We start from the raw sequence: 23527 nt of genomic DNA, 5'->3' as shown, positions 1-23527 counted from the left end.
TTTAAAATGAACTTATTCATAAAATACGTAAACAGAATGCAATGGTATCTTCAACAGATCATATTGTTGTATAGGTAAACAATGCAAATTGTTCACTCAGTCATAGCTTGACAAAGGGACCAGTCAGTCTTGAAACATTACAACATATTTAATATGTACATTGTTTGTGCATTAAGTAAAACTTTGATATAATGCAATGTTATTTGGTTGTTTGAGTATTCTTGCATAATACAGTTTCTTTGAATGATTGTAAATACAGTGTATTGAGGATTGAGTTTACCATTTCTTTGGTGGCCTTGGATGATTGTAAATACAGTGTATTAAGGATTGAGATAACCATTTCTTTGCAATGATATTCTTCCCATTACATCTCTGTATGTAATTATAAATAAGAGTAAATAGAACCATCATTTATTTGGTTGTTGAATCATTTTTCCATCTGTTGCAGAAAGTTTTGTGAGACCAGGACAAGTATCTGTCGTTCAAACATGCCTGGGGCCAGCTGAGATGTCTGGATTCTGAACTAGTCACAACAGTCTTGTTCAGACCGAACGGTAATCCTCATCAACCACGCTTCTGCAGATGTGCATAACAGAGGCTACAGCGACCTACTTACATGTGATGGATTCTGTGACCTATTTTTATATATAAGTGTGAAAACAGACTTATTTCACGTAGCGTGAAGACGGTGACTTATGTCGTGGTATGTGCTGCTCTAGGAACTGTGGATACCTTTTTCACAAAGCTGGGGTGAGATTCGCACCTAAAGGCATAACACGGACATTACTTGTCCCTGTAACTTTGTGGCTGTACGTACAGTCATTGTAAAAAAGTCCTGTTATATTGATGAAATAAACAACACCATGCATTTGAGCGTACATACAGTTCAGCACCAAAGACTCCCTGAAGAGGCTTATGTTGCGTGGGTTTTTAATATCACTTCTGTATAAAAACTAGGTACCATTCTATCTTTAGAAAACATTTAATATGAGTATAGAGCTTTATGCATACAAAATTTACAGAAATAATTTTTAAATAAATCAAATTAGAAACTGCTGATTATTTTCTATTGAAAACAATGATCTGATTTTATAGTGTAAAATATTTTGTGAAAAGAGTACTCCTGATCAAAATAGGACGGTAATATTTGTAGCTGTTCACGCTGACTATAGATGCTCAACATTAAAATGCATTCCAAATATATACAAATGTATAAGGCACTCAGTTCAACGTGTCAACTCCAATTTTCTCCTGTCTGTAATTACTGAATTGTGAAGTGATATTTGTATTGACAAGGTAGGTGCAAGTCAACAACAGATGTGCAAGGTTATTAGTAGACATTGAGAAAAGGGCATACTTGTACTTTCTGTGTGTAATTACATAAAACTAGCTTTCAAGTATTGGCATTAACTAGTATAATAGTTCATCACTCATCGTGTCATGTGGTCCAAATCGTCATTAGTTCAGGAAACTTGCACACCTAATGGATTTTGTTCCGAGTTGGTACATTGGTATTAATACGATCTTGTATGTCAGTCTATTTACACTGGGTGCTGTTGTTCAATATTGTTTTGATATTTTATAACATAGGTCATAGTATTTTAAGCTGCTGTGACAGGTAAAAGACATGTGTATTAAGGTCCTAACCTCAAGTCCCTCTTGTTTACTATTTTAAACATTGATAAACATATTCACTTTTTATGTATGTTCAACTTTATTAAATTAAAGAACAAAACTTTTTTTTTTTAATATTTACATTTGACTGAATAGAATGTCATCAAAATCGTCAGAAATCACCTGCCACTTAACATGAACCAGTACAGCATCAGGTCGCTGGTGATTGTGTTCAATAAAATCCTGCTCAAGGTCACAGACACAGACTTTTAGAACTTATTCTGGACCAATCACAGACCGTCAAGGGTTTTTGATATTGAAATGTTAAAAGTATATTATTGGTTAATTACAAAGAATATTACCTATTGTGGGTGATAATCAAGATGGTATAGGTGATCACTCACCTGTCCTGGTTGGTAATTTACCTGCTTTAGGTGATCACTCACCTGTCCTGGTTGGTAATTTACCTGCTTTAGGTGATAACTAATCAGGCGTAGGTAATAATTTACTATTTGTGAGTGATCAGTAGCCTATTGTAGGTGATAGTTTACCTGGCTGAGGTAATAATTTACCTGTTGTAGGTGTTAACTTACCTGTGATAGGTAACTAATAACCTAGTCTAGGTAACCAGTTACCTGTTGTAGGTGACCAACTTACCTGTTGTAAGTAACCATGTGCAATTGTAAATACACAATGTGAATTGTAAACTATTATTTTTAAGAATGAATGGAGACTGTGCCTGTGAGCTGTGTTGTACTGTACAATTATTTATTTAAGTGTTTGTAAAATTTTGCTTATTTTATTTTTTGTCTGATTCTTGATCAGACATTTGTGGATGGTTTGATATTTTCACGGCATAAGAATGTTATTTTGAAGACTGTTTACCTGATTGTGATTTGATGTGACATTTTGAAGGTGAATGTATCAAACCGATGATTTTTCTCCGAATTACTTCTGACTATTACTTCCAAATTTGAACATTTCCTTGATTCAGTGATATCTAGGGAGTTTGTTTAGATTCTTTGCCGACTCCCTGTGAGTCCCTATTGTTCTATATTCCACGATCAAACACCTTCATTGTTGTCTAGCTCAACGATCAATTTGTGTTCTTTTAGCTGTGAGAAGGAACCAATTTTCGTATATTGCTTGATATTATATATGTATTGTTATTCATCTGAACCCTGTCGTCAAATTGATCTATCATGCTTAATCGCAAGTTTCTCATCTGTATTCATTAAATTCTGATTAGGATTAGGATGCCAGTATTAATGTCACATTGTATCTACTCGTTTCATACGAGGAAGAAATTCTGTTGTTGAAATTTTGATTCATGAACTATTTATCTCTGTTTAACATCTGTTTAACGTCAATTTAACATCATCATTACAATAATGAAAGAAATTTATTACAGAAATCAAATGAAAAATGAAAATTTCACTGATGAAACGTATAGTTCTATGGTACCCATAGCTACCAAAAAACATGCTTGTAATGTCCTATGGTAATCGTCTTTTCTCAATTCCATTCCAAATACAGAACTTACAGAAATTATGTTTTACACTGGTAAAGGGCTGATATGCTGATAGTTTTATTAGGCTCTGGCTGTTGTGCTTCAGTCCTGGTACCCTTGATGTTCCTAAATCACTGCTTCAGTCCTAGTACCCTTGATGTTCCTAAATCACTGCTCCAGCTTCACTGTGTGTATTTCAGGGAGAAATGCAGAAAGATAGGGTTTAAGGTTTGGTGAGTGAAATGTCCCTGTGATCCTATTTTTTCTGCACATATTGGTACATGTAGTACGAAGTTCTGAGATGAAATTGTGACGGTGAATCCAGTTGAGAGTGGCTTATTGAATGAGTCATTTGCAACTTAGTGATGCGCTTGATTCTTCTTCATACTCTGTGTCACTACTGCATGCTACTGGTAACCCGTCATACTACATTATATCATGAGGAAAATATACTGCCAAAAAGACCGGGTATTGATCAGGATGCCTTGAATTTTCGTATTGATGTTTAACTTTATAACTTTCTGAAGCTGTTTCAGATGTCTATGGTTAGAAATCATGAGAATTTTGTTCCCCCAAATGTCGATTTGTGATCATGAAATCTTGGATATAAAGATGATGTTGATCATGTTAATACATTAATATCGATTATGGTAGAATCTCATCTAATTGCACACTTTGGTTTCCGATCTAGACTCAGGATTAACTCATTAAAGTAGCTCAGCTCTTGAACACAAATGTCCTGATTAGGGTCAACTGAATTATTATTATGGCAACCACTAATTATTGTAAGACCAAAAGGTGAAACAAATTATTTATCTGCTTGAATTCTTATTTTTAAATATCAAAATATTTTGTAAACATTTTATGAACAATTTTCATTTATACGGATATATATTTCAGCATAAAATTTGAAATCAATATAATATAACTATCATTTAATTTTTTGGATTTATATTTACCAATGTACAATTTTAAATGATATATGAGTGAATTATTGTTTGCTGTTATATGTGGTTCAGGGTAATAGTGGTTACTAGCCTTGAATATGTATTTTGTCTTCGAAAAAAATATAAACAATTTTTAGCGTGTAAAGAAAAATTTCATGAAATCCAAGAAAAATTTACGTCAGTTTTGTCTTGGGTACTGTGTCTGTTCTTATCTATCTTCCTACACTTCTATGCTGTTACGCTACCTTGTTCCTATGAGAAATGCTTGTATGTATTGTGAATAAATCTTTGTATAATATGGTAGGAATAAAAGGTTCATGTAAGCATATCACAGTTTGTTTTATCATTGACACCTACATTTAACCTGCTATAACGCCCAGACGGCCAAAACATGATCTTCAACTCAAATGAGGGGGTCTTTCTACAGGAAATTGCACTTATCACTACTTCTAGGCAATGACCTGTAATACATATTTTGGTGGGCTTATTTGCGGACAAAAACGATACTAGTATTTTACGCCTCAAACAAATCTAAAACTGTTCATGAGTTGTGCTATTTCCTAATTGTTCAAGGAAAATTTCCGTCCTACAAAGGAACCTTCCTGAGAGTTAACACACAAAAAAAAAATCACTATCACCACCATAAACTTGCATGAACTGCTTGTACACGATTCATCAGGTGGTGCTTTGTTAGTTTGATCTTTTACTATGTAGACATACTAATGGGGTGATGTACTGAGTGAAATTAGTCAAGGATGAGTTATTACCTTATCAGAACATTTCTAAACCAACGTTACCTGTTCAATTACACATGAAAAGCATACAAATAGATGTTGATCAGTTGCACAGTATGAGTAATCACGTTAGACACCAGCTACAGGACCTCACGTTATGTATCGGCACATAGGGCCAGTGGCCTTTGCTGTAGCATGGTTAGTTTTTCTGTGTCTCCATCACTCATTAGAACAACCAACATTGTTGTCATCAAGTTGACTGGTGAATCTACTTACTAAACAGCTTGATTTAAAAAGAGAAATTATTTGAAATCTATTTATTTGAGTCATTTTGCCTGTTGATCACAGAGCCCCGCTGATGGTTCATCACAGGGACCTGAAAATTTGTTACAGCAATATTATTTTCTAATTTGGGATGTTCAGAGTACTTTTAGGGGTTCAGATCAGTTTTCGGTAAAAATTACACCCGCATTGATGGTAAATGCTCGTTTAGGTCCAGATATAGCTGCGATAACGTAGCTCCTGTTGACGAGACAATTTTGAACATTGGCAGAGGAAGCAGGGTATTTATATTAGTCCTAGTCCAAATGTAGCTGTTACAAATTTTCAGGTCCCTGTGTGGGTTTTTTTTGGTTGAGAGGCGATGTACACAACATTACAAATCCCAAGGGAGACATTGGCCAGTCAGCAGCAATCGGCAACAGATATCTCTTTAGATTTGACCTATCTTTAAACATTTGTAACTTGCCTAAAACAGTATTCTAGTAGTCAAACTATTGGTACAATTTGCAACTAAACGCGAGTTTATATCCTGGTCAGAGGTACGAACAGTTTTTTACTGGATTTCTGGTCCTCTACCATACCATACTTCCTCTGTAACAAGTATATCATAACCAAGGACTTACACTTATTCTATTCTAATGCCGTGATCATAACAATTGAATATGTTGCATTCGCTTTTGTAGTGGTTATCTCCCCTTGATCACAATACGATAGTACGGTGTTATAATGTCGATAAACCTTAGTTGTCATAAAAAGTCTGTATAAAAGTTAAAGATGAAACATTATTTTGTTTTCTTATACCAGTGACTCGAATTGAAATATTTTTTAATAATAATCCAGAGGTTTTTTGGGGCTTTTAAGAACCATCCCCCACCCTGATAATTTTCTTTATAAATCATGTATTTTTCACCATTTCCTCAATTTTTCCCAATATGGAAACCCCCATGGGAATTCGAACCCCCCCCCCCCCCCAAGGTAGTCCAAGGTGTTGTTTTTTGTAAACAATGCAACGCCCCCGTATTTTTTCTAATTTCTCAATTCGTTTTGCGGTAACAGTTAGACCAAAATCAGCTATATCCTGTCTGTATGCTCTATAATCTGACCCTATTAAATAGAACTTCGAACTCCGTTGTCACAATGTGCAGTTATATCACGGTGCTATCATGTCACAGACCGACATTTAGCAATTTATAATGATGTATTGACTTGATATTCCATTCAGTTGTTCTTTTTTGGCGATTTTCAACGGCGTTGTTGTTCCTCTGCTTATATTAATTGTAAATACGTTTTTTAATGGACACACTTTGTATTTGTTGTTAATTGTTTGATTACGACACTGACCGATTAACCGGTTACTCGTTCGGAAGATTTTTTGAGTGACCGTTACTAAGATTCGTCCGGTTTGTAGGGCTCACTCTAGACCTAAAAATCAGTAGCCAAAAAAGAAGTAACGTGTGAATTTCAGTAGCCATTTTTAGATCACTTTTAGCCCGAAGGGCAACTGAACTTATGTCATGGTGCGTCGTCCGTCGTCCGTTCTCGTCAATTTTTCCTCTAAACAACTTCTTCTGAAGAACGGACAGTCATGATATTTGACTGAAAGCTTCGTCGGTAGAAGCCCAACAACGTTTGAAAACGAAAATGACCTTGATCTACTTTCAAGGTTTCAGGGGTCAAATGTGTCCAACACTTCAAACGACTTCTCCTGAAGAACTGAAAGGTCTAAAATCTTCATATTTGGCTGGTGGCTTCCTAGGATAGAGCCAGACAAAGTTTGGGAATGAAACTGACCTTGACCTCTTTTCAAGGTCACAGCAGTCAAATATGTCAAACACTTCAAACTACTTCTCCTAAAGAACAAAAGGGTATAGAATCTTCATAATTGGCTGGTTTCTTCCTTGGATAGTGCCCGACAAAGTTTGAGAATGAAAATGACCTTGACCAACTTTCAAGGTCACAATGGTCAAATGTGTCAAACACTTCAACTGACTTCTTCTGAAGAACTGAAAGGTAAAGAATCTTCACATTTGGCCGGTGGCTTCCTAGGATAGAGCCAGACAAAGTTTGAGAATAAAAAATGTCCTTGACATACTTTCAAGGTCACAGCGTTCAAATGTGTCAAACGCTTCAAATTACTTCTTCTGAAGAACTAAAGGGTATATAATCTTTATATTTGGCTGGTTGCTTCATGGGATTGAGTCAGAAAAAGTTTTAGAATGAAAATGACCTTGACCTACTTTCAAAGTCACAGCGGCCAAATGTGTCAAACACTTCAACTGACTTCTTCTGAAGAACTGAAAGGTATAGAATCTTCACATTTGGGTTGGTGGCTTCCTAGGATAAAGCTCCATAAAGTTTGAGAATGAAAATGACCTTCACCTGCTTTCAAGGTCACAGCAGTCAAATAAGTAAAACATTTCAAAAGACTTCTTCTGGCAAACTGAAAGGTAAAGAATCTTAATAATTGGCTGGTTGCTTCCTGGGATAGAGCCAACAGAGTTTGAGAATGAAAATGACCTTGACCTACTTACAAGGTCACATAGAAAAATATGTCAAACAATTTCTGAAAAAGAATATAGATAATATTTGGCTGGTAGTTTCAACAGATGGAGCTGACAAAGTTGCGAGTGAAATATTTGTAGTACTATGTAATATTTAATGAGAATAGTTTGCGCGATACAGGCCCTCTGAGCCTCTTGTTTAAAACAGTGGCCATACTTTCTTGGCCTCCAACCTTTATTGATGGGCCCTCCATTAAAACAATTCAGTATTTAATATTTTTTGTAGTGTAATACTTTTCTTTGTCAACCCTAATTTATGAATAAGATTTAAGAAATACGTACTGTTTAAATCGATATACATGTAATAAGCAGGGAAGTTACAAAAATAATAATGTAACTTGTGAAATTTTCGAGGCGATCCGACCCTTTGTCACAGCACGAACGTTACATTACACAAAATATAAGACAGTTATCACGTTCATAGAGATACTTCTTATGATATCTCTACTTTTTGATATATCCATTCGGCCATATTATAACGAATATTGTTTTTTCATAATATTTGAACAGATTATGCAATCATACAGTCGTATGATGCAAGGATTTGCAAGAAATGCAGTACATGGTGGCTCAAGTATGGGTCCAGATTGATACAATCGCATCCAATCAAACTGCAATACACACTGGCCAACTGCAATACACACTGGCCAACTGCAATCCCCACTGGCCAACTGCAATACACACTGGCCAATTGCAATACACAATGGCCAACTGCAATACACAATGGCCAACTGCAATACACACTGGCCAACTGTAATACACACTGGCCAACTGCAATAAACACTGGCCAACTACAATACCCACTGGCCAACTACAATACACCCTGGCCAACTCAATACACAATGGCCAAATGCAATACACACTGGCCAACTGCAATAAACCCTGGCCAACTACAATACACACTGGCCAACTGCAATACAAAATGGCCAACTGCAATACACACTGGCCAAGTGCAATACACAATGGCCAACTGCAATACACAATGGCCAACTGCAACACACACTGGCCAAATACACAATGGCCAACTGCAATACACAATGGCCAACTGCAATACACAATGTTCTAGGCGCCGTTGTCTTAGAGGTTTACTGATCTTTGGCCCTCTGCTATTTTTGCACTGAAAGCCGTACTTGCTTTTGGAACATATACAAGTCGACCTGCTTGGAAGTATGCCATATCTTGCATTGTTTAAGGATTAAATTAAGTTTGTAAAAGCAAAGGAGGTTTATGTCTAAATCACTTTGCCAAAGTGGCAGCTTACAGGTAGACAGAAATGCTAAAGAGTGTACAATAATATAGTTTCACTGTACGGTGCCAAGTAATGGAGAATAATGACGTTGCTTTATTTCATAAAAAGGGTCAGAACTAAAAATAAATTAAAAAAACGAGGACTAGGTTTATTAAAAAATGACAACGTAAGCATAATACAAACATTTTTGACAAAAAAATAATAGGAAATCAATAATTAAAAGGATGATCTAGTTAATTAATTGGTCAGATTTGTACATTGTAAGACATTGGGCAAATGTTAGACAATTAATAATTCAATTCTGAACTTGACAAAGAAACAACCAGAACACTTTATACCTGAACATATTATGTATAGACTAATAGACAACTAGCTGAGAGATAAAGTTAAGTACATGTGATTTATCGCGCTAAGGCCAGATAACATAAGTAATAAATAAAATCATGAAATATTAAAGCTTTTCATGCCAGTTATGATTGAAGCTTAACATATTTAGCTCCATTTTCAAAACATGTAAAACACGGCCCGTGACTTTGTGGACAGCATGTGACAACGAATTGATTTAATTGGTTCGGGATGACGGGTACATAGTTCCCTTAAAGTCCAATAAAATGAGCTATATTCCCGGGACATAGCACCTGTATCAGTCGAGTTCGGACAGCGTTTAACATCGTACTACTTAAACATATGGATAATACACGCAAAGGTATCTTAAATTTCACTATTACTGGCCCTTATATAATAATATACTTATTAAAAGACTTTTAAATACGATTTATTATTAATATTCAATAAATAAAGTTAAAAACCTGGTTTTTCAGTGGCCTTAGAATTAAACTCGGGGCCCTAATCTCTCTCCCTGGACATCTCTCGAATTTACGTTTTAGGTTGTGGAGACCACAATACATCTGTGGGCGTGGTCATGTCACTGTGTAGTATCTATTGTACATCACATCGTACTCATCACGACGTTAAATGGCACGTTTCTAATGGATTGAGCTAAAATACCAGATATTTGCTGTAATCTGATATCAGTATTTAACATCGATGACTGTAACTCTGTACGTTTGAACTTATCGCGACTTTTAACATCAGAATTCTAACGATCTTGACCAGGAACTTGTTGTGTTTGATTTTTATTTTGTTTACTTTGATTGAAGACCAGTGCTGTATATGAACACGTATTATTTAAATCATCTGTAACACAAGTGTTTTAAATAACTAACAGACACTCCTGACATATTGATCATTTTAACAGGAGTTCCCAAAAAATTGGTCAAAAACATAAAAAAAAGTCCGCTAACTAGATCAATATACTTCAAGTTGTTGTCAACTGTGAAAATCATAAATCATACTTAATTCTGTGCGGTTTCTTTTCATCTGTGATAGTAACATTGGCTTCAACAACAGAGGCTTGTGGATTGATCTATATCTTCTGATGTGTCGGAGTAATATTAGATTTTTAAATATTTTTTGTTTATGAATACTTGATAAAAATACCAGCCCCCCNAAAATAAAAAAAAATGTGTAAATTCTTTATTAACTGAAAGCGGTATGCATTTGTAAGTTTCCTTGAAGATAGAATGCGTTTAAAATACCATAAACTCTGAAAGTTTGTTCAACCATAGATGACCACAGAAACAAGGTTTTGTGTCAATATTCAGGTTTTAAGTTACCGATCAGTAAAATCGGTTGCGTCTTCTAGTCGCAATGTAAATACTTTTCAAATCCATAAGAGAGATTTAGAAATATTTTCATTTCAAATTTTAAATGGTCATATGAAATTAAATTCTTTTTATTGCTGTATGAATTGGATTAGTTGAAGAATTTAGTTATAAATTTAAGCACTTAATGTGTTAATCTGACGATCTTGAACTGTCTTGACACCAAGTACGCATTGTGTTAGCTGCCCCATTTACTGAAATACCACCTGAAAGAAAAATATAAAGTTGATATTCCAAATTATAATGACGATTACAGATATGGGTTAACCGATTGTTATTTGTCCGTTATTCTGGTCAGAATTACAGCACTTTGACCTTGAACTGAATAACTCTCGAGCAAAATAGATTTCGTAACATTTTCAAGATGACGAATTCGCACCCGATATATAACCACGGCCGCCCCTTCCACGTATGTTCGTTGAGCATGTCAGTCATGGAAAGAAAAACCAGATGATGATATTGATCACCCTTTTGTTTAAAATATAAATTTATACCGTTACTTTTTCAGGGGATCGGTTTAAACGATAAATTGTTTTGTTTGTTTTCTTTCAAGTGTTTACGGTGACCGATATATCTCTGTCCCGTACGGTAGCGTTTTGGAAGTGTCAACAGTATGGAATTACATCGTTGACTTTATTATGAGATCTAATAGGTCAGTAAATAATCCGTAAGTACTACCTAAACAGATATTGTTGTTTAGTGATTTATCATAGCCCACCAACAGTTAAAATAGTCGACAGGAACGAGCGGGTCTATAATAATCAACGAGAAAACTAAGAAGACGAACGTACCTCTACACATGCGTGATTGCACCTGTGCTATTTAGACACAGTATATCAAAAAGTAATTACATTGCACCATAGCTGCTTCGTCCTTCCAGGACTCATAGGTGATGCAAGGGACCAAAAAGGTGAAAATCCTTTGTCTAAAAACACGCCGTCCGTAAAACCCCGAAGTTTTACGAATTTCAAAATGTATAGAAGCACTGCACACTTAATGGAGTAGCATCCTATCTTCAATAGTCGAGAAATATCAATTTAAGTATCGCTATGTTTACAAAGCAACAATTCATGAAAGTTGTGTTCATTTTTGGACAGAAGTGAGAAGGGGTGACTTGAACGACCTCCTGTTACGGACAAGATATGTATATATATATCCCTTTGAAGATGATCTTACTTTATCTTTGCATTCTTGTCTATATATATCAGTACGCATTTTCTCTTATAACAGTATAACACATAACATGCTAAATCGGAACTGGTAGTTGATACAAAAAGAAGATAAACCAAGAATATATCCATAAAAAAATGTCAACTTTACCCAACATTTATTTGGGTCACAAAAGATGTTAGTGTATTATTCACAGCAAGTGACGGTACACAAGTCTAATGGAATCCTGTTATTGGAATTCAGTGCTTGATTAAGATCTGAAACATTTTTACCGTATAATTAGATTTAAAAAAAAACTGCCTGGCAAAGTACATGTATTTCACTGGTCAACACAAGGTTTATCATGAAATTCATGAACAAGCGGCTCAAATATGCAAAAGCTTTCCATTTTTAATTTTCTATTAATAATACATGTTGTGCTTATTAAACGCTAGTATTGAACATGAAACGACATTTAAGTTGATCTTGCTTCGCTGATTTTTTTATGCCTGGGGGATATTTCGATCGTTCAAAATCATCATAGGATGGAATATTGGGTTAACTCCCTTGAATGAAACTCTTTTAAAGCAGACGACGATTTTTGAGGCTGACATTCCGTGACAACACGAAGAAGACCTTATTTGTTGTTGAGCACATGACACTGAAAGTTTAAGGTAAGTGGTCATACAAGAAATCAGCATCGAACCATTTTTTTGTTTCGCTTAAAAGTAATATTGGATCTCTTATTTTCTTTGGGTCAAGGAAGAGTTGTTTTTGAAAGCGCTCCCCCCTTCCCCAACCAAAGAAAAATTTCGATATTCTCCTGGGGATGTTAACAAAGCACAGATATATGCCTAAATACTGACGAGATATTAATTAGTTAATAACCATGCCAATTTTCGTTTTGAAATTAATATTCGCCAAAGGGTTATGAATGATAATGTTATTTCATATCAAAATAAGACAGGCCTACAGTCAGAGAAGATATTGTATGTTAATTGAAAAATGTGATGTTCTCAGCTTCAGAGGGTTGAAACATTATATATTTCCTACCTGTGACATTACAATTACAACTGAGTCTGATAAAATATTAAAATATTATTTCTTCATATTAGGAATAAAAGATTATTTATGTACTGTCAGGACGCTAATAAATGGAATTTTAATGCACACGTTTAATAAACCCATTATATATTTATGTGCTGTTACTATAACTCCTTCCCCCCCCCCCCCCCCCCCCCCCCCCAGTTAAATCACACATATAAATACAAACTAAGCCTCTGTAAACAAAGCAGTCACATTACATAACATCATCAACATGATCCCTTGAACTTATCTTTCACCATTTACACGAGTTGCCATTGTCAGTATGGAGTTACCTAATACACACTTGCATTAAGGCCACACTGACAGTGTTGTGTTTAAGGTGCCAAGCCAAAACATGTTTGTAGTTAAAACGTTTAATTTCATTTTTTTTTTAAAGTGAATTATTGAACAGTAATTTTTAACGTTATCACTTATACAAACTTGAAAGCAAGGGGTATTATATGATCATAGTTATAAACATGAAACACACATTTAATTCTCGAACATATGAAAAGATATCAATTGAATATGTTACGATATATTTTATTATGTATCAGTCCATTCTGTGACCAGTTAACAACTAACATGGCTTTCATTTGCTGATTTTAAAACAGAACATGGACCACCACGCTCTTTCACTGACGACTCTCCTGGTGCTACATGTGGTGTTATTGTCGACACCGCCCCTAGTATCTTCAGCTGTAGCTGCAGCAGCAGTCAAGCCGACCGTGAAGTACCCTTGTTCTGTGTGCAAGTGTTCTATCACCATGCTACAACGGGGGCAATCTATCTCGGCAGACTGTTCACATCTTTCGCTCACAGAGACGCCTCTTGATCTGCCCAGAAAAATTGGCGCATTGGACATGTCGAACAATGTAGTGAACTCTTCGTACTTTCTCCATCTGTACAAGTATCCAAATCTGCGACATCTGAATGCCTCATTTAACACTTTCATCGACTTTAATGTGAATTTCGATGTTTCAAGAGATCGTATTATGATAACGAACTTTCAAATTCTGACACTCGACCTTTCCGGAAACGTACTGAATTCTGTCAATAATGATACATTCGATAACATGCCTTACATACGTGAAATCAGAGGACTGGAGGCATTGGTATTGTTTCAAGATTCTCTGAACCGGCTGACAGATCTACAGAAACTCTCTGTTATTTCTCATCAGGTTGACATTCCAGAGGAACTCTTTCATAACCTCAGGGTTTCCAGCCTTCACTTGAACGTCACAGAGGCACTTCATCTTCCGGAGAAACTATTCAGACATCCTCAAAGATCTCTTCTTTCTAACCTCTCAATAGTTGGAGGAAAGTTGAAAGAACTGCACGTTGACGCACTAAGGAGCCTTGTGTTGTTGAAGCACGTCGAGATATACGGCCCCAATATGAGAATTCCTGCTCGTTTGTTTCACGACGATGTTCAAGGGGCTGACAGCAATGAGGACATGCCAGTTAATTTAAAGACCATACGTATAATCGGAGTTCGAAGCTTACCGGGAATAATTTTCCACAAACAAAAAAGCCTGGAATCCCTTGAGCTACATGGCATAGAGGACCTTCCTTTTGGTTTATTTGAAAGTGTAACATTGGATTCCCTGGATTTGTCTGGATGTGATATATACGAACTGCAATCGGAATCGTTTATAGGGTTATCAAGCTTGAGAGCTTTGAATTTGTCTGATACTCACCTGACCAGTATCGAAGTCTCGGCCTTCACTGGTCTCCAGTCGTTGACAAGCCTGGACTTATCCAATAACTATTTAGACAACATAGCACCAGCGTTGTTTGACAAACTGCGAAGGACATTGGTCACCTTAGTTATTTCAAATAACTCATTGGATGTATTAGACGAAGGGTCGTTTGGCAAGATGATGTCACTAGAAAAACTTGACCTCAACAAAAACAATATTAGTAGTCTGCCGCCTTCTCTTCTAAGTGATCTCGGAAAGCTGGTCGATCTGAATCTGAGGGAAAATAGACTACATAATATTCCACCGGGTGTTTTAGAGGCACAAGTTAACATGGAAGACCTTGACCTTGGTACAAACTCGCTGACCGGACTTCCGTCTGATCTGTTTGCTACTACAAGATCGCTTCGTAGGATCGATCTGTCTGCCAACAACATAACGTTTCTTCCGAAGGACATTTTCAAGATGACGCATTTTCTAGAAACTGTTGAATTGACAGGTAACCCCATTCACTGTGGTTGTAATGTTCTTCTTCTGCCACAGGACATTATCGGGCTAGAGTTGCACGGGTATTGCTCGTCTCCCAAGGAATATGCTTTCACGCCCATACAGGACGTGCAGACCGACGACATGTGTATTTCCACATCCACGCTCCCTACCACACCCACAACCGGCATAAGCATCTCACCCACGCCTGTTATTTTTGTGAATAACGAATCGGGTATAATATCCAGTCAGTACGTCGACAGTTTGGGGAGAACACAGTGGATGGTGACAAGTTATGTGGACATTCAGCCTACGGCTACCCTCTCAGACGTCAACATGACCGTTCCATACAATGATTCCTTTAGAGCAAACGCAGGATTAGCTCAAAGTGGTGGTCACGTATTCGGGTCGTTCGGTCTCACTGGATTTTATATTGCTATGGCTGTTGTAGCGGCAGTGTTTATTTTCGGGTCTGTTGCTATGGCTATATACCGCAGAAGACAAGCTTCGCGCAGTATGGTGTATATTGTCAACCCGGAAGAGTCTAATGACCAGCCTAATGATGACGTATTAGGTAGCTTTGCACGTGTAGAACCCGGATCTTTTGATCGCGTTGTCGATGGTGGGAATTCCCTGACTGAAATGTCAGAGAGAAATAATGATGGCTTCGACGATAAAGGCACACTGTAGTGACTCTACTAGTTCCGGTGACATTTGTTGTTACTTCCGTGGCATTCGGTAGGTATTACTTCCGATGTGAAATTCTAACAGCAATAGGTAATCTAGATTTTTTAAACCGATATCCTTTTACATAGTGTGTAATTTTGACAAATTGAAAGTTAAAGCATACAGAGCGACTCGTTTGATGTAAAGCCTTTTCCTTCTATTGGTGTTTTACTTGGATTTGTTGACATTAAAGAGTGATTAAAAAGACAACCAGTTACGATAAGTCAAAACTTTGTACCTTTATGTTAATAACAATGTCATAATGACTTCAGTGCAAACGTTTGTCTTTTTCTCATGTTACTGCTGTGTGCGTTTTGCACCTCGCCCGAAGGGCTATATAAGTTTATGCCGTGTTCCGGCGTCCGCAGGTCGTCCGTCTGTCCGTCGTCCGTCATTTAAACAATTTCATTTCTGATGAAAACTAAGGGGATTAGGGTGATGCTATTAGGCCAATGCCATGCTTGGATGAAGGGCAACCAAGATTGTTCTAATGAATTACCTTCAAACATATTCAAGGTCACAGGGGTATCTTTAAACAACTTATTCTGAATAACAAGAGGTCTCAGGATGCCGATGTTTGGCCAGTAACATGCTGGGATGAGGGGCTACCAAGGTTGCTCAAATGAATGACCTGGACGTATATGCAAGGTCACGGTGTTCAAATATGTCTAAAACATTTAAACAACTTCTGAATAACTAGAATGCCTAGGATGTTGATATGGCCGGGGGCATGCTTGGATGGAAGGCTACAAACTTTCTTAAAATGAATGACCTTGACTTGTCTTCAAGGTCACTGGAGTCAAATATGTTCAAATCTTTAAACAACCATTTCCGAATAACCAAAAGGCCAAGGATGATTATGTTTGGCAGGTGAAATGATTGGATAAAGGGCTACCAAGTTTGCTCAAATGCATGACATTGACTTTTATTTACGATCACAGAAGTCAATTAAGACACCCAGGATAATGATATATGGCCAGGGGGTCACATCTGTTGAAGACTTATAAACAACTTTTTCTGCATTTACATAAGTCCCAGGATGTTGATATTTGGCTAGTTACATGCTGGAATTCAGCGCTACAAAGTTTGGTCAAATTGCTGACCTGGACCTCAATTCAAGGTCACAGTGGTCAATTGTCTTAAAAACATTATAGCTTCATCTGAACAACCAAAATGCCCAGGCTGATGATATTTGGCCAGTAGCATGCAGAGAAGAAGGTGCATTATATTAATTAAAATGAATTACCTTCACCCATATTAAAGGTAACAGGGGTCGTCAAATATGTTTAAAACTGAAAACAACTTCTTCTGAATAACCAAAAGGCCTAGGATGATATTTTGCCAGTAGCATGCTCGGATGAAGACCTATCAAGTTTGTTCATCTGAATGACTTCGACCCGGTTTCAAGGTCACATATGGTCAAATGTATAAACCTTTAAATTACCTAATCTCAATAAACAAAAGGTCTAAGACATGTTGCATACTGTAATGAAGGGCTATAAAGTTTGTTCAATTTAATGAACTTGTTAGACTTTCAAGGTCACATGTGTTTAAATCTTTTTACATGTTCTTTTCAATGACTCAAGAGTCATTGATACTGATATTCTGTCAGTAGCTTTATTTCAGTCCACTTTTAAATTTACAAATATTGGATAAATACCGGGTGAGGGATGCAGGCCCATTGGGCCTTTTGTAAATATTATATCTTGGAAATCATCTTTGATCAAATTGTACATGTTATGAAATTGGTCTGTTTTGGTATTGCAGACTTTATGATGTACAGTTAAAGGGTATTTAAGTTATATAAAGTTGCAAACATTTAACAGAATTACATAGATATGACACGGCAATTGCCGCTGATCTAAGAGCTAAATGTCGCGTGCTACATACCAGTTTCTAACTAAACCAACTTTCCTCTCACGATTAGGACGATCTAAATTTCAGTAGAAGACTTTTTTTCTAGAAATTATATCATTGTAGTGGTGTATCAAAACTTAATTTTCAGTGGAACTATGAACGTACGTTTGTCAGCTACTATTGGGTTTTTCGCATATTGTTCCCGAAGATCAAATAAAAAACCTTTAATGATCTTAAAGTTGAGTCAGTATATTGATATTGAGAAAAATCATGTATATTTGTATTATTGTTTTTAAATAAAATCTTCATCTTCTGAATTATTGACCCATGTTTGTTTTTCCATAACGTAACAACCCATGATACCAGTTGAATGAAGCCACCAGTAACATTAGTGTGAAAAAACTGTCTTGCCTCAAACTTTGTAACCAAACAATGCTAAGTGTGGAATCCCTTTTTATCACCAATCTCTATCGAGAGTGGCTGTGGTTTAAATGGACTGTACAGTAAATGCTTTGATTTTAAATTCTTATGACTATAATATGAAAAGGCAAAGCCTTAAAAGAGCGAAGCTTTTGTTGATCTCTGATATTTACTGATTCAGAATGAGATAATACTGCTTTCAGAATGAGGTATGATACAATTTATTTAAAGTCGGCTAGTCGAGGAATAACAATAAAACATAAACTCTAATGAGATGATTAAGACCGACATAACAATAGGGGAGATCGGGGCAAATTCGACCATTTTTTCTTTTAGTAAAGTCCGTTCTGGGAAATATGGCAGCAACCCTGTCGGATGATCGGATGGCCGAACCAGCCCCGCCATCGGATAGTTCGGCCCTATTGGTATCAGCTTAATTATGACGTTATAAAGTATGACACGTCAGATTTTACCGCCAATTTTACCACTTTTTATGTGTTACATTGGCCGAACTTGCCACGATATCATTGGCCGAAACTGTCCCGGCCCAAGTTGATATTTTAATAAATCCTTATCGTACAGCAATATGGTAGTGAGTACTTTGCTTTGCTTTTATGTATATTATTTGAAGCTGTCAGTGTGTTACACGTTTGACCGTAAAAAATAGCAATTCCGTTTAATGAAAGTTCGCAGAACTAGAAGCGAGATCATGATTTTCTTTTTACCCTCTCAAAAGTAATTTTCTCCTGTTAAGTAACTTTACATTAAAGTTTTCCTTGCCATTTTTCGTGTGAATGCCCAGCCAACTAAACGGATAAGATCTTTGAAGTTGTAGATATTAGCTCAAAAACTAAAATATCAGGGGTGGCCGAACTTGGCCCGGTCTCCCGTATGTAGATATTTTGTATCGTTGATGATTGGTAAAAATGTATTCATAATATAATTTTTGCATCAATGACGCCATTTTCAATGCTAAAGTAGATATTTCTGTTCCATTCTGAAACACCGGATTGAATTTCAAATTTTGTAACTAGTTATAAATCGGTATGCGTTGTTAAAAAGTAATACGCTGCTGAAAAAGGGCGTTGAACTCGGGTTCGTTGTCTGGACAATTATTGTTGATTTCGACATAAATTAATTATCCATTGTTTCTTTTATGAGTGCTGATGCATACATAAATTATGTAAAGACTATAACCAGACTGTTAAACATGTTAATTATTTCGGTCATATTAAATGGAAATCAAAATCTGATGAAATTTTAGACTATGAAAAATAAATGTACACGTTGACCTATTGGTTTAATGTGGCTCTTTTTGAAAATATCTCCCGGTAGAAATTTTAACAGAACATGGTTGATGACAATTTTAACTTTTTGTGCCTGTGGCAAAAACTGAAATTAACAAGAAAATGGAGCAAAGCTGCTGGACATCACAACCTTTTTATGAAAATGACTTACTGACAGTCAAACAACCACGAGGGAATGGATGCTGGAATCTATTTTATTATAATTATATAAATTGTTAATGACGTTAATTTTGTCGTTCAGAATATTCCGTTCACGCTCAATATCCTTACATGTTGCACCATTGTCACTCGATATTTGTCCAACATAACGCAAATGTACAGTTTTAACCGCATGTTTAGGCATAATTGTCAACGATTTGATAAAAACGTCATCTTCTAAGAGAGAGAAACCGGGACATAAGATGATAATGTATGCTGCAAAGGTAGACAACGCAGCCACTAATACTAAGAGTGACGTTTTACTTGTGAAGATATAATGTTTCGTTTATCTTCATTGCATTAAAGATATGTTTTATCAAATGGAGATTTCGTGATATTTCACTAATAAACTGTAATAAATGGTATACCGATACCGTAGAGTTTACCATCATATTTTTGTAGACTGTATGCGGCCTCAATTCCCAGAAGACTTTCACGCATATGGAGGCACCGGGAGTGGACAAAGTGTTTACGGATCAAACCGCTTGAGGGTTTGAAAAAGTCATGAAGCACCGACAAAGAGATAAATGTAAATGCCATCAGTTCCAAGAGTTTCCGGTTATTTTTCATCTTTCCGGAAATAACAGATGAAGGCCGATGAAGTGTGACGTCATAGTATGATAATCTCTAAACGAAGTTTCACGCCTTCTAGTATCAAAATTTATGTAGTAGATTTCTTTCACCCAGAATGTATATTAGTTTTTATCTAAATAAACAAGCAATAAAACATGGGTATTGTTTTCACTATATGAACATGTTCATATATGGGTTGAAACACAATTGTCTTTGCTTCAAGGATACACTTCCGGTTTCCCTACTGGACGTCTACTACCGGACGATTTGTTTTAAAGGCAACGTGTAGAATGTGCCACCTTCCCCCTTGTGTTCCTTTATCGGGTTCGTACCAGTTGTACCGATTCGGTACGGTATCAAATAATGGAACGACATTGAATCGCACGTGAGTTTTCAAAATGGCTGCCGTCACTATTAAAATGCGCTTCAGTTATGAAAAGCGATGAGTTTTCCCATTGATTAGGTAAAACGATTCAAAAATCAGTATTTTTAGATAAACAAATAAATAGTCGGTATATTGTGCCACATCCACTTCGCCCGGCATTTAATACTGCGCAAATCAACCAATCGCTGTCCCGGTAGTCGATAGAAGTGAGGGGAGAAGCAACTTTAACGTTGCTGTAGGATGTAGGATGCTGTTTTTCATTTCCAATCCGTAAATTTCTATGAATTCATCGTTGAGACCAAAAAACCCTGTTACATAATAAATATATGTGTGATTTAGTGTTAATGCCCTAGCAGGGGCATCACTATCCAATGAGAAAGAGATAACATGAAAAGCATGAACCAATGACTAGTACTACGGACTAATCTAATCTAATTCCGTGCTAGTACAACTTATAAAAGTTTTGTGATTTTGCTTCTTTTTTTTTAATAAAACCAGGACTGGTAATGTCAGGACCGGGATGTTTGGTATGTTTTGGATTTCTGTTTTAAATCATAATGCAATGTATATTTTTGATATAGACTTGTGCTAAAATACATTTTTATTCATGTCATATCAATTCACTAAGGTAGTTGCATTAAAAAACATGAAAGAAACACGTTAAAGGACTTGGTCCTGGTTTTCCGTCTGGTTCTGGTATTTGTATGACCATGAAATGACAGTTCGGAGCTCTCTGATTTTATCAATTTCCTACCATAACCGAACAACAGCGCCGCCGTGCGTCGAAATGCAGATCAATGTCCAACAATCCTTATGACCATTCGGTTCTCTCTGACTTTATCCATCACATTTTGTTTGCAATTAATTTCCCCACTTGTACCTCTACGAATGTTGACATCACAGACAGCTGGTAATCAACTACAGCGTGTAAAATATGTAAGCGAGCCAATCAAAGTAGACAGACTATTTATATCCATGTGGAACTCCCTCAAAATGGCTGGTACAGCTACCAATTCTAAAGCTACTATCCTGGGATGGTAGCAATAATCACAAATACATACAATAGTTCTACCTATATTTGAGGAATCAATATAAAAACTTGTTGCATTGAAAAGATTTGACATTTCTAACTGAAATCTACATAAGCTAGCGAAATCATCCATAGTGTCCAGTTTAACCCCGTTCTACCCTACATTGTTAACAAACATCCCTAGTTAAATAGCAACAAAGTTAACGAAAATAAAAAGGAAACTGTAAGCTTTCGCTATTAGCGGTAATGGTTATTGTAGATTGCTCTTTGTTTATGCATGGGAAGCTGTTCGAGAAACCCTTACTTTTTTTTAAATATATTTCTTATAAAAAAGCATTCTCTAATTTAAAAAATAACCTTTCAGACTGTTCTTCGATTAAAATGTACTATACATAGCTTTGCCCAATACAGCGACCCCCTCGAACATTTTAGACGAGTAACAATAATGTAACCTTTCAGAGAAAATGAAGCATATGACAATTGACTACAGTAATTCACCCCTGCAATTTCATAATGAACTATTGGAAGAGTTCAAATGTGTCTTCAGGGGGCTATGAGTTAAAGGGTGGGTAACTCTTGAAGCAAAAAGGGAATAGTCACACTGTGTCAACCGTCGCACCAAGGGTTTAACCAGAACCTCCACAATTTTGGCAGCTTCCTCGGAACACTTCGTCCGGACTCCTGTCTTGATACACTTAATCAGCTCTTTGATGTCCCTGTAACAACACGACCCGGGGAGTTAGTTAACTCTACTATCACACATACACTAGTCTAAGTCAAATATCTTAACAATTCAACTAGTCTTTGCCACATCTCCTAGCAACTAGACCATAGGACAGGATTAGTGGAAAGAGAGATGATACCGTATGTTGATACTTTTCATTTGGATTCGATCATATAAGGCTAGCGATTCACGACACACTTACATGTACCTAACGTAACTCCGAAAATAATGCATTCCAATGCATTTAATGGCAATAAATACCTGCATTATTGTAAACAATGCATCAAAACAGGATTAGGTAACTTAAAGTTTTGGTGTAATATTCGTTTGACCTTTCCGTTGTTTGTGTGACATTACAGGTAGGTCTGACGGGAGAACCAAGTACGCCCCGTCACTGATGATAGTACCGCGTGTTTGTGTTACTGAGCCCTCCCTCGACAGCGCATTAGTTGTTGGGCTGAGTAGGTTAATAACCCATTATCTGATTTGTTTTGTAATTAGGGGTGACATCCTAGCAGGTGCGCAATGTGACCACACGGTCGGGACCCCGAGGTACCCAGGCGACGTTTACATTCCTCAGCCCCTGTGTACCACCCGCCTCAGAGATCAGTCCCGCTGATTGGGAACCGTCGGCTGTTTCCGTAAACGAGAACATACTTTTTTACGTATTTTCTCGTTTACGGAAAGTGCCGACGGTTCCCGATTGGAACCCTTTCATGTCCTTAAACATGGATTAAAATTTGGATACTTAATTCTCGAATTTGACTTAACGCCAAAATGTAAAAGAAGATGAATTTAATGGATCTAGCATGTTTGATGTTGTTCGGAGAGTAAAACCATCCGAGGGAAGAATTCAGTGCGCCTGTCGTCTCGGTGACCGGCAATGGTACTTGAGCATGACAAGGAAGTCCACCAGGTCCGTTTACCTAGAGAATCCAGACGTCAGCTCGAGCAAACATAGGCTACATTCGCGTATCCCGGTTGAAACGGTACGTGTGGCGCAGACATTTTCCACGATAAACGAACACACTTGGACCGTTCTATAAGAAGAGCTACAAATCCACAGTTTCGGAGAACAAAAAACAGTGTTTCAAGAATATTATGACCTTCTTTCATCCGTCCACTGAATTACATAACGTAACTTACAAACTACATGTGACTTGACATTGTTTTAGAAAGAAATAACGCAAATTGGCAATAGTCAGCATTTTAGTTTCGGTCAGGCACGTCTGGACCCCTCAATCTAAACGTGCCAAATTTTCCTG

General features: G+C 36.7%; 1 protein-coding gene across 2 annotated transcripts in view; it reads left to right on the top strand.

Moving 5' to 3' along the window:
• Positions 1–16718, top strand: part of LOC110465191 (guanine nucleotide-binding protein G(i) subunit alpha) — a 42745-nt gene extending 26027 nt beyond the window's left edge. Inside the window, exons 9-10 of one of the 2 annotated variants that reach the window (XM_021520853.1) lie at positions 12738–12754; positions 13880–16718. In XM_021520853.1, the coding sequence (XP_021376528.1) occupies positions 12738–12754; positions 13880–15732 (1870 nt within the window). In that variant the 3' untranslated portion in view covers positions 15733–16718. Of the gene's footprint in view, positions 1–448; positions 4398–12737; positions 12755–13879 lie in introns of those variants that run through there. The other variant, XM_021520852.1, reaches the window with a different exon arrangement.
• Positions 16719–23527: the final 6809 nt, after the last annotated feature.

This window comes from Mizuhopecten yessoensis, unplaced genomic scaffold (assembly GCF_002113885.1).
Source record: "Mizuhopecten yessoensis strain PY_sf001 unplaced genomic scaffold, ASM211388v2 scaffold11059, whole genome shotgun sequence".
Taxonomy (NCBI): domain Eukaryota; kingdom Metazoa; phylum Mollusca; class Bivalvia; order Pectinida; family Pectinidae; genus Mizuhopecten; species Mizuhopecten yessoensis.
This window is presented reverse-complemented; position numbering and strand designations above follow the sequence as displayed.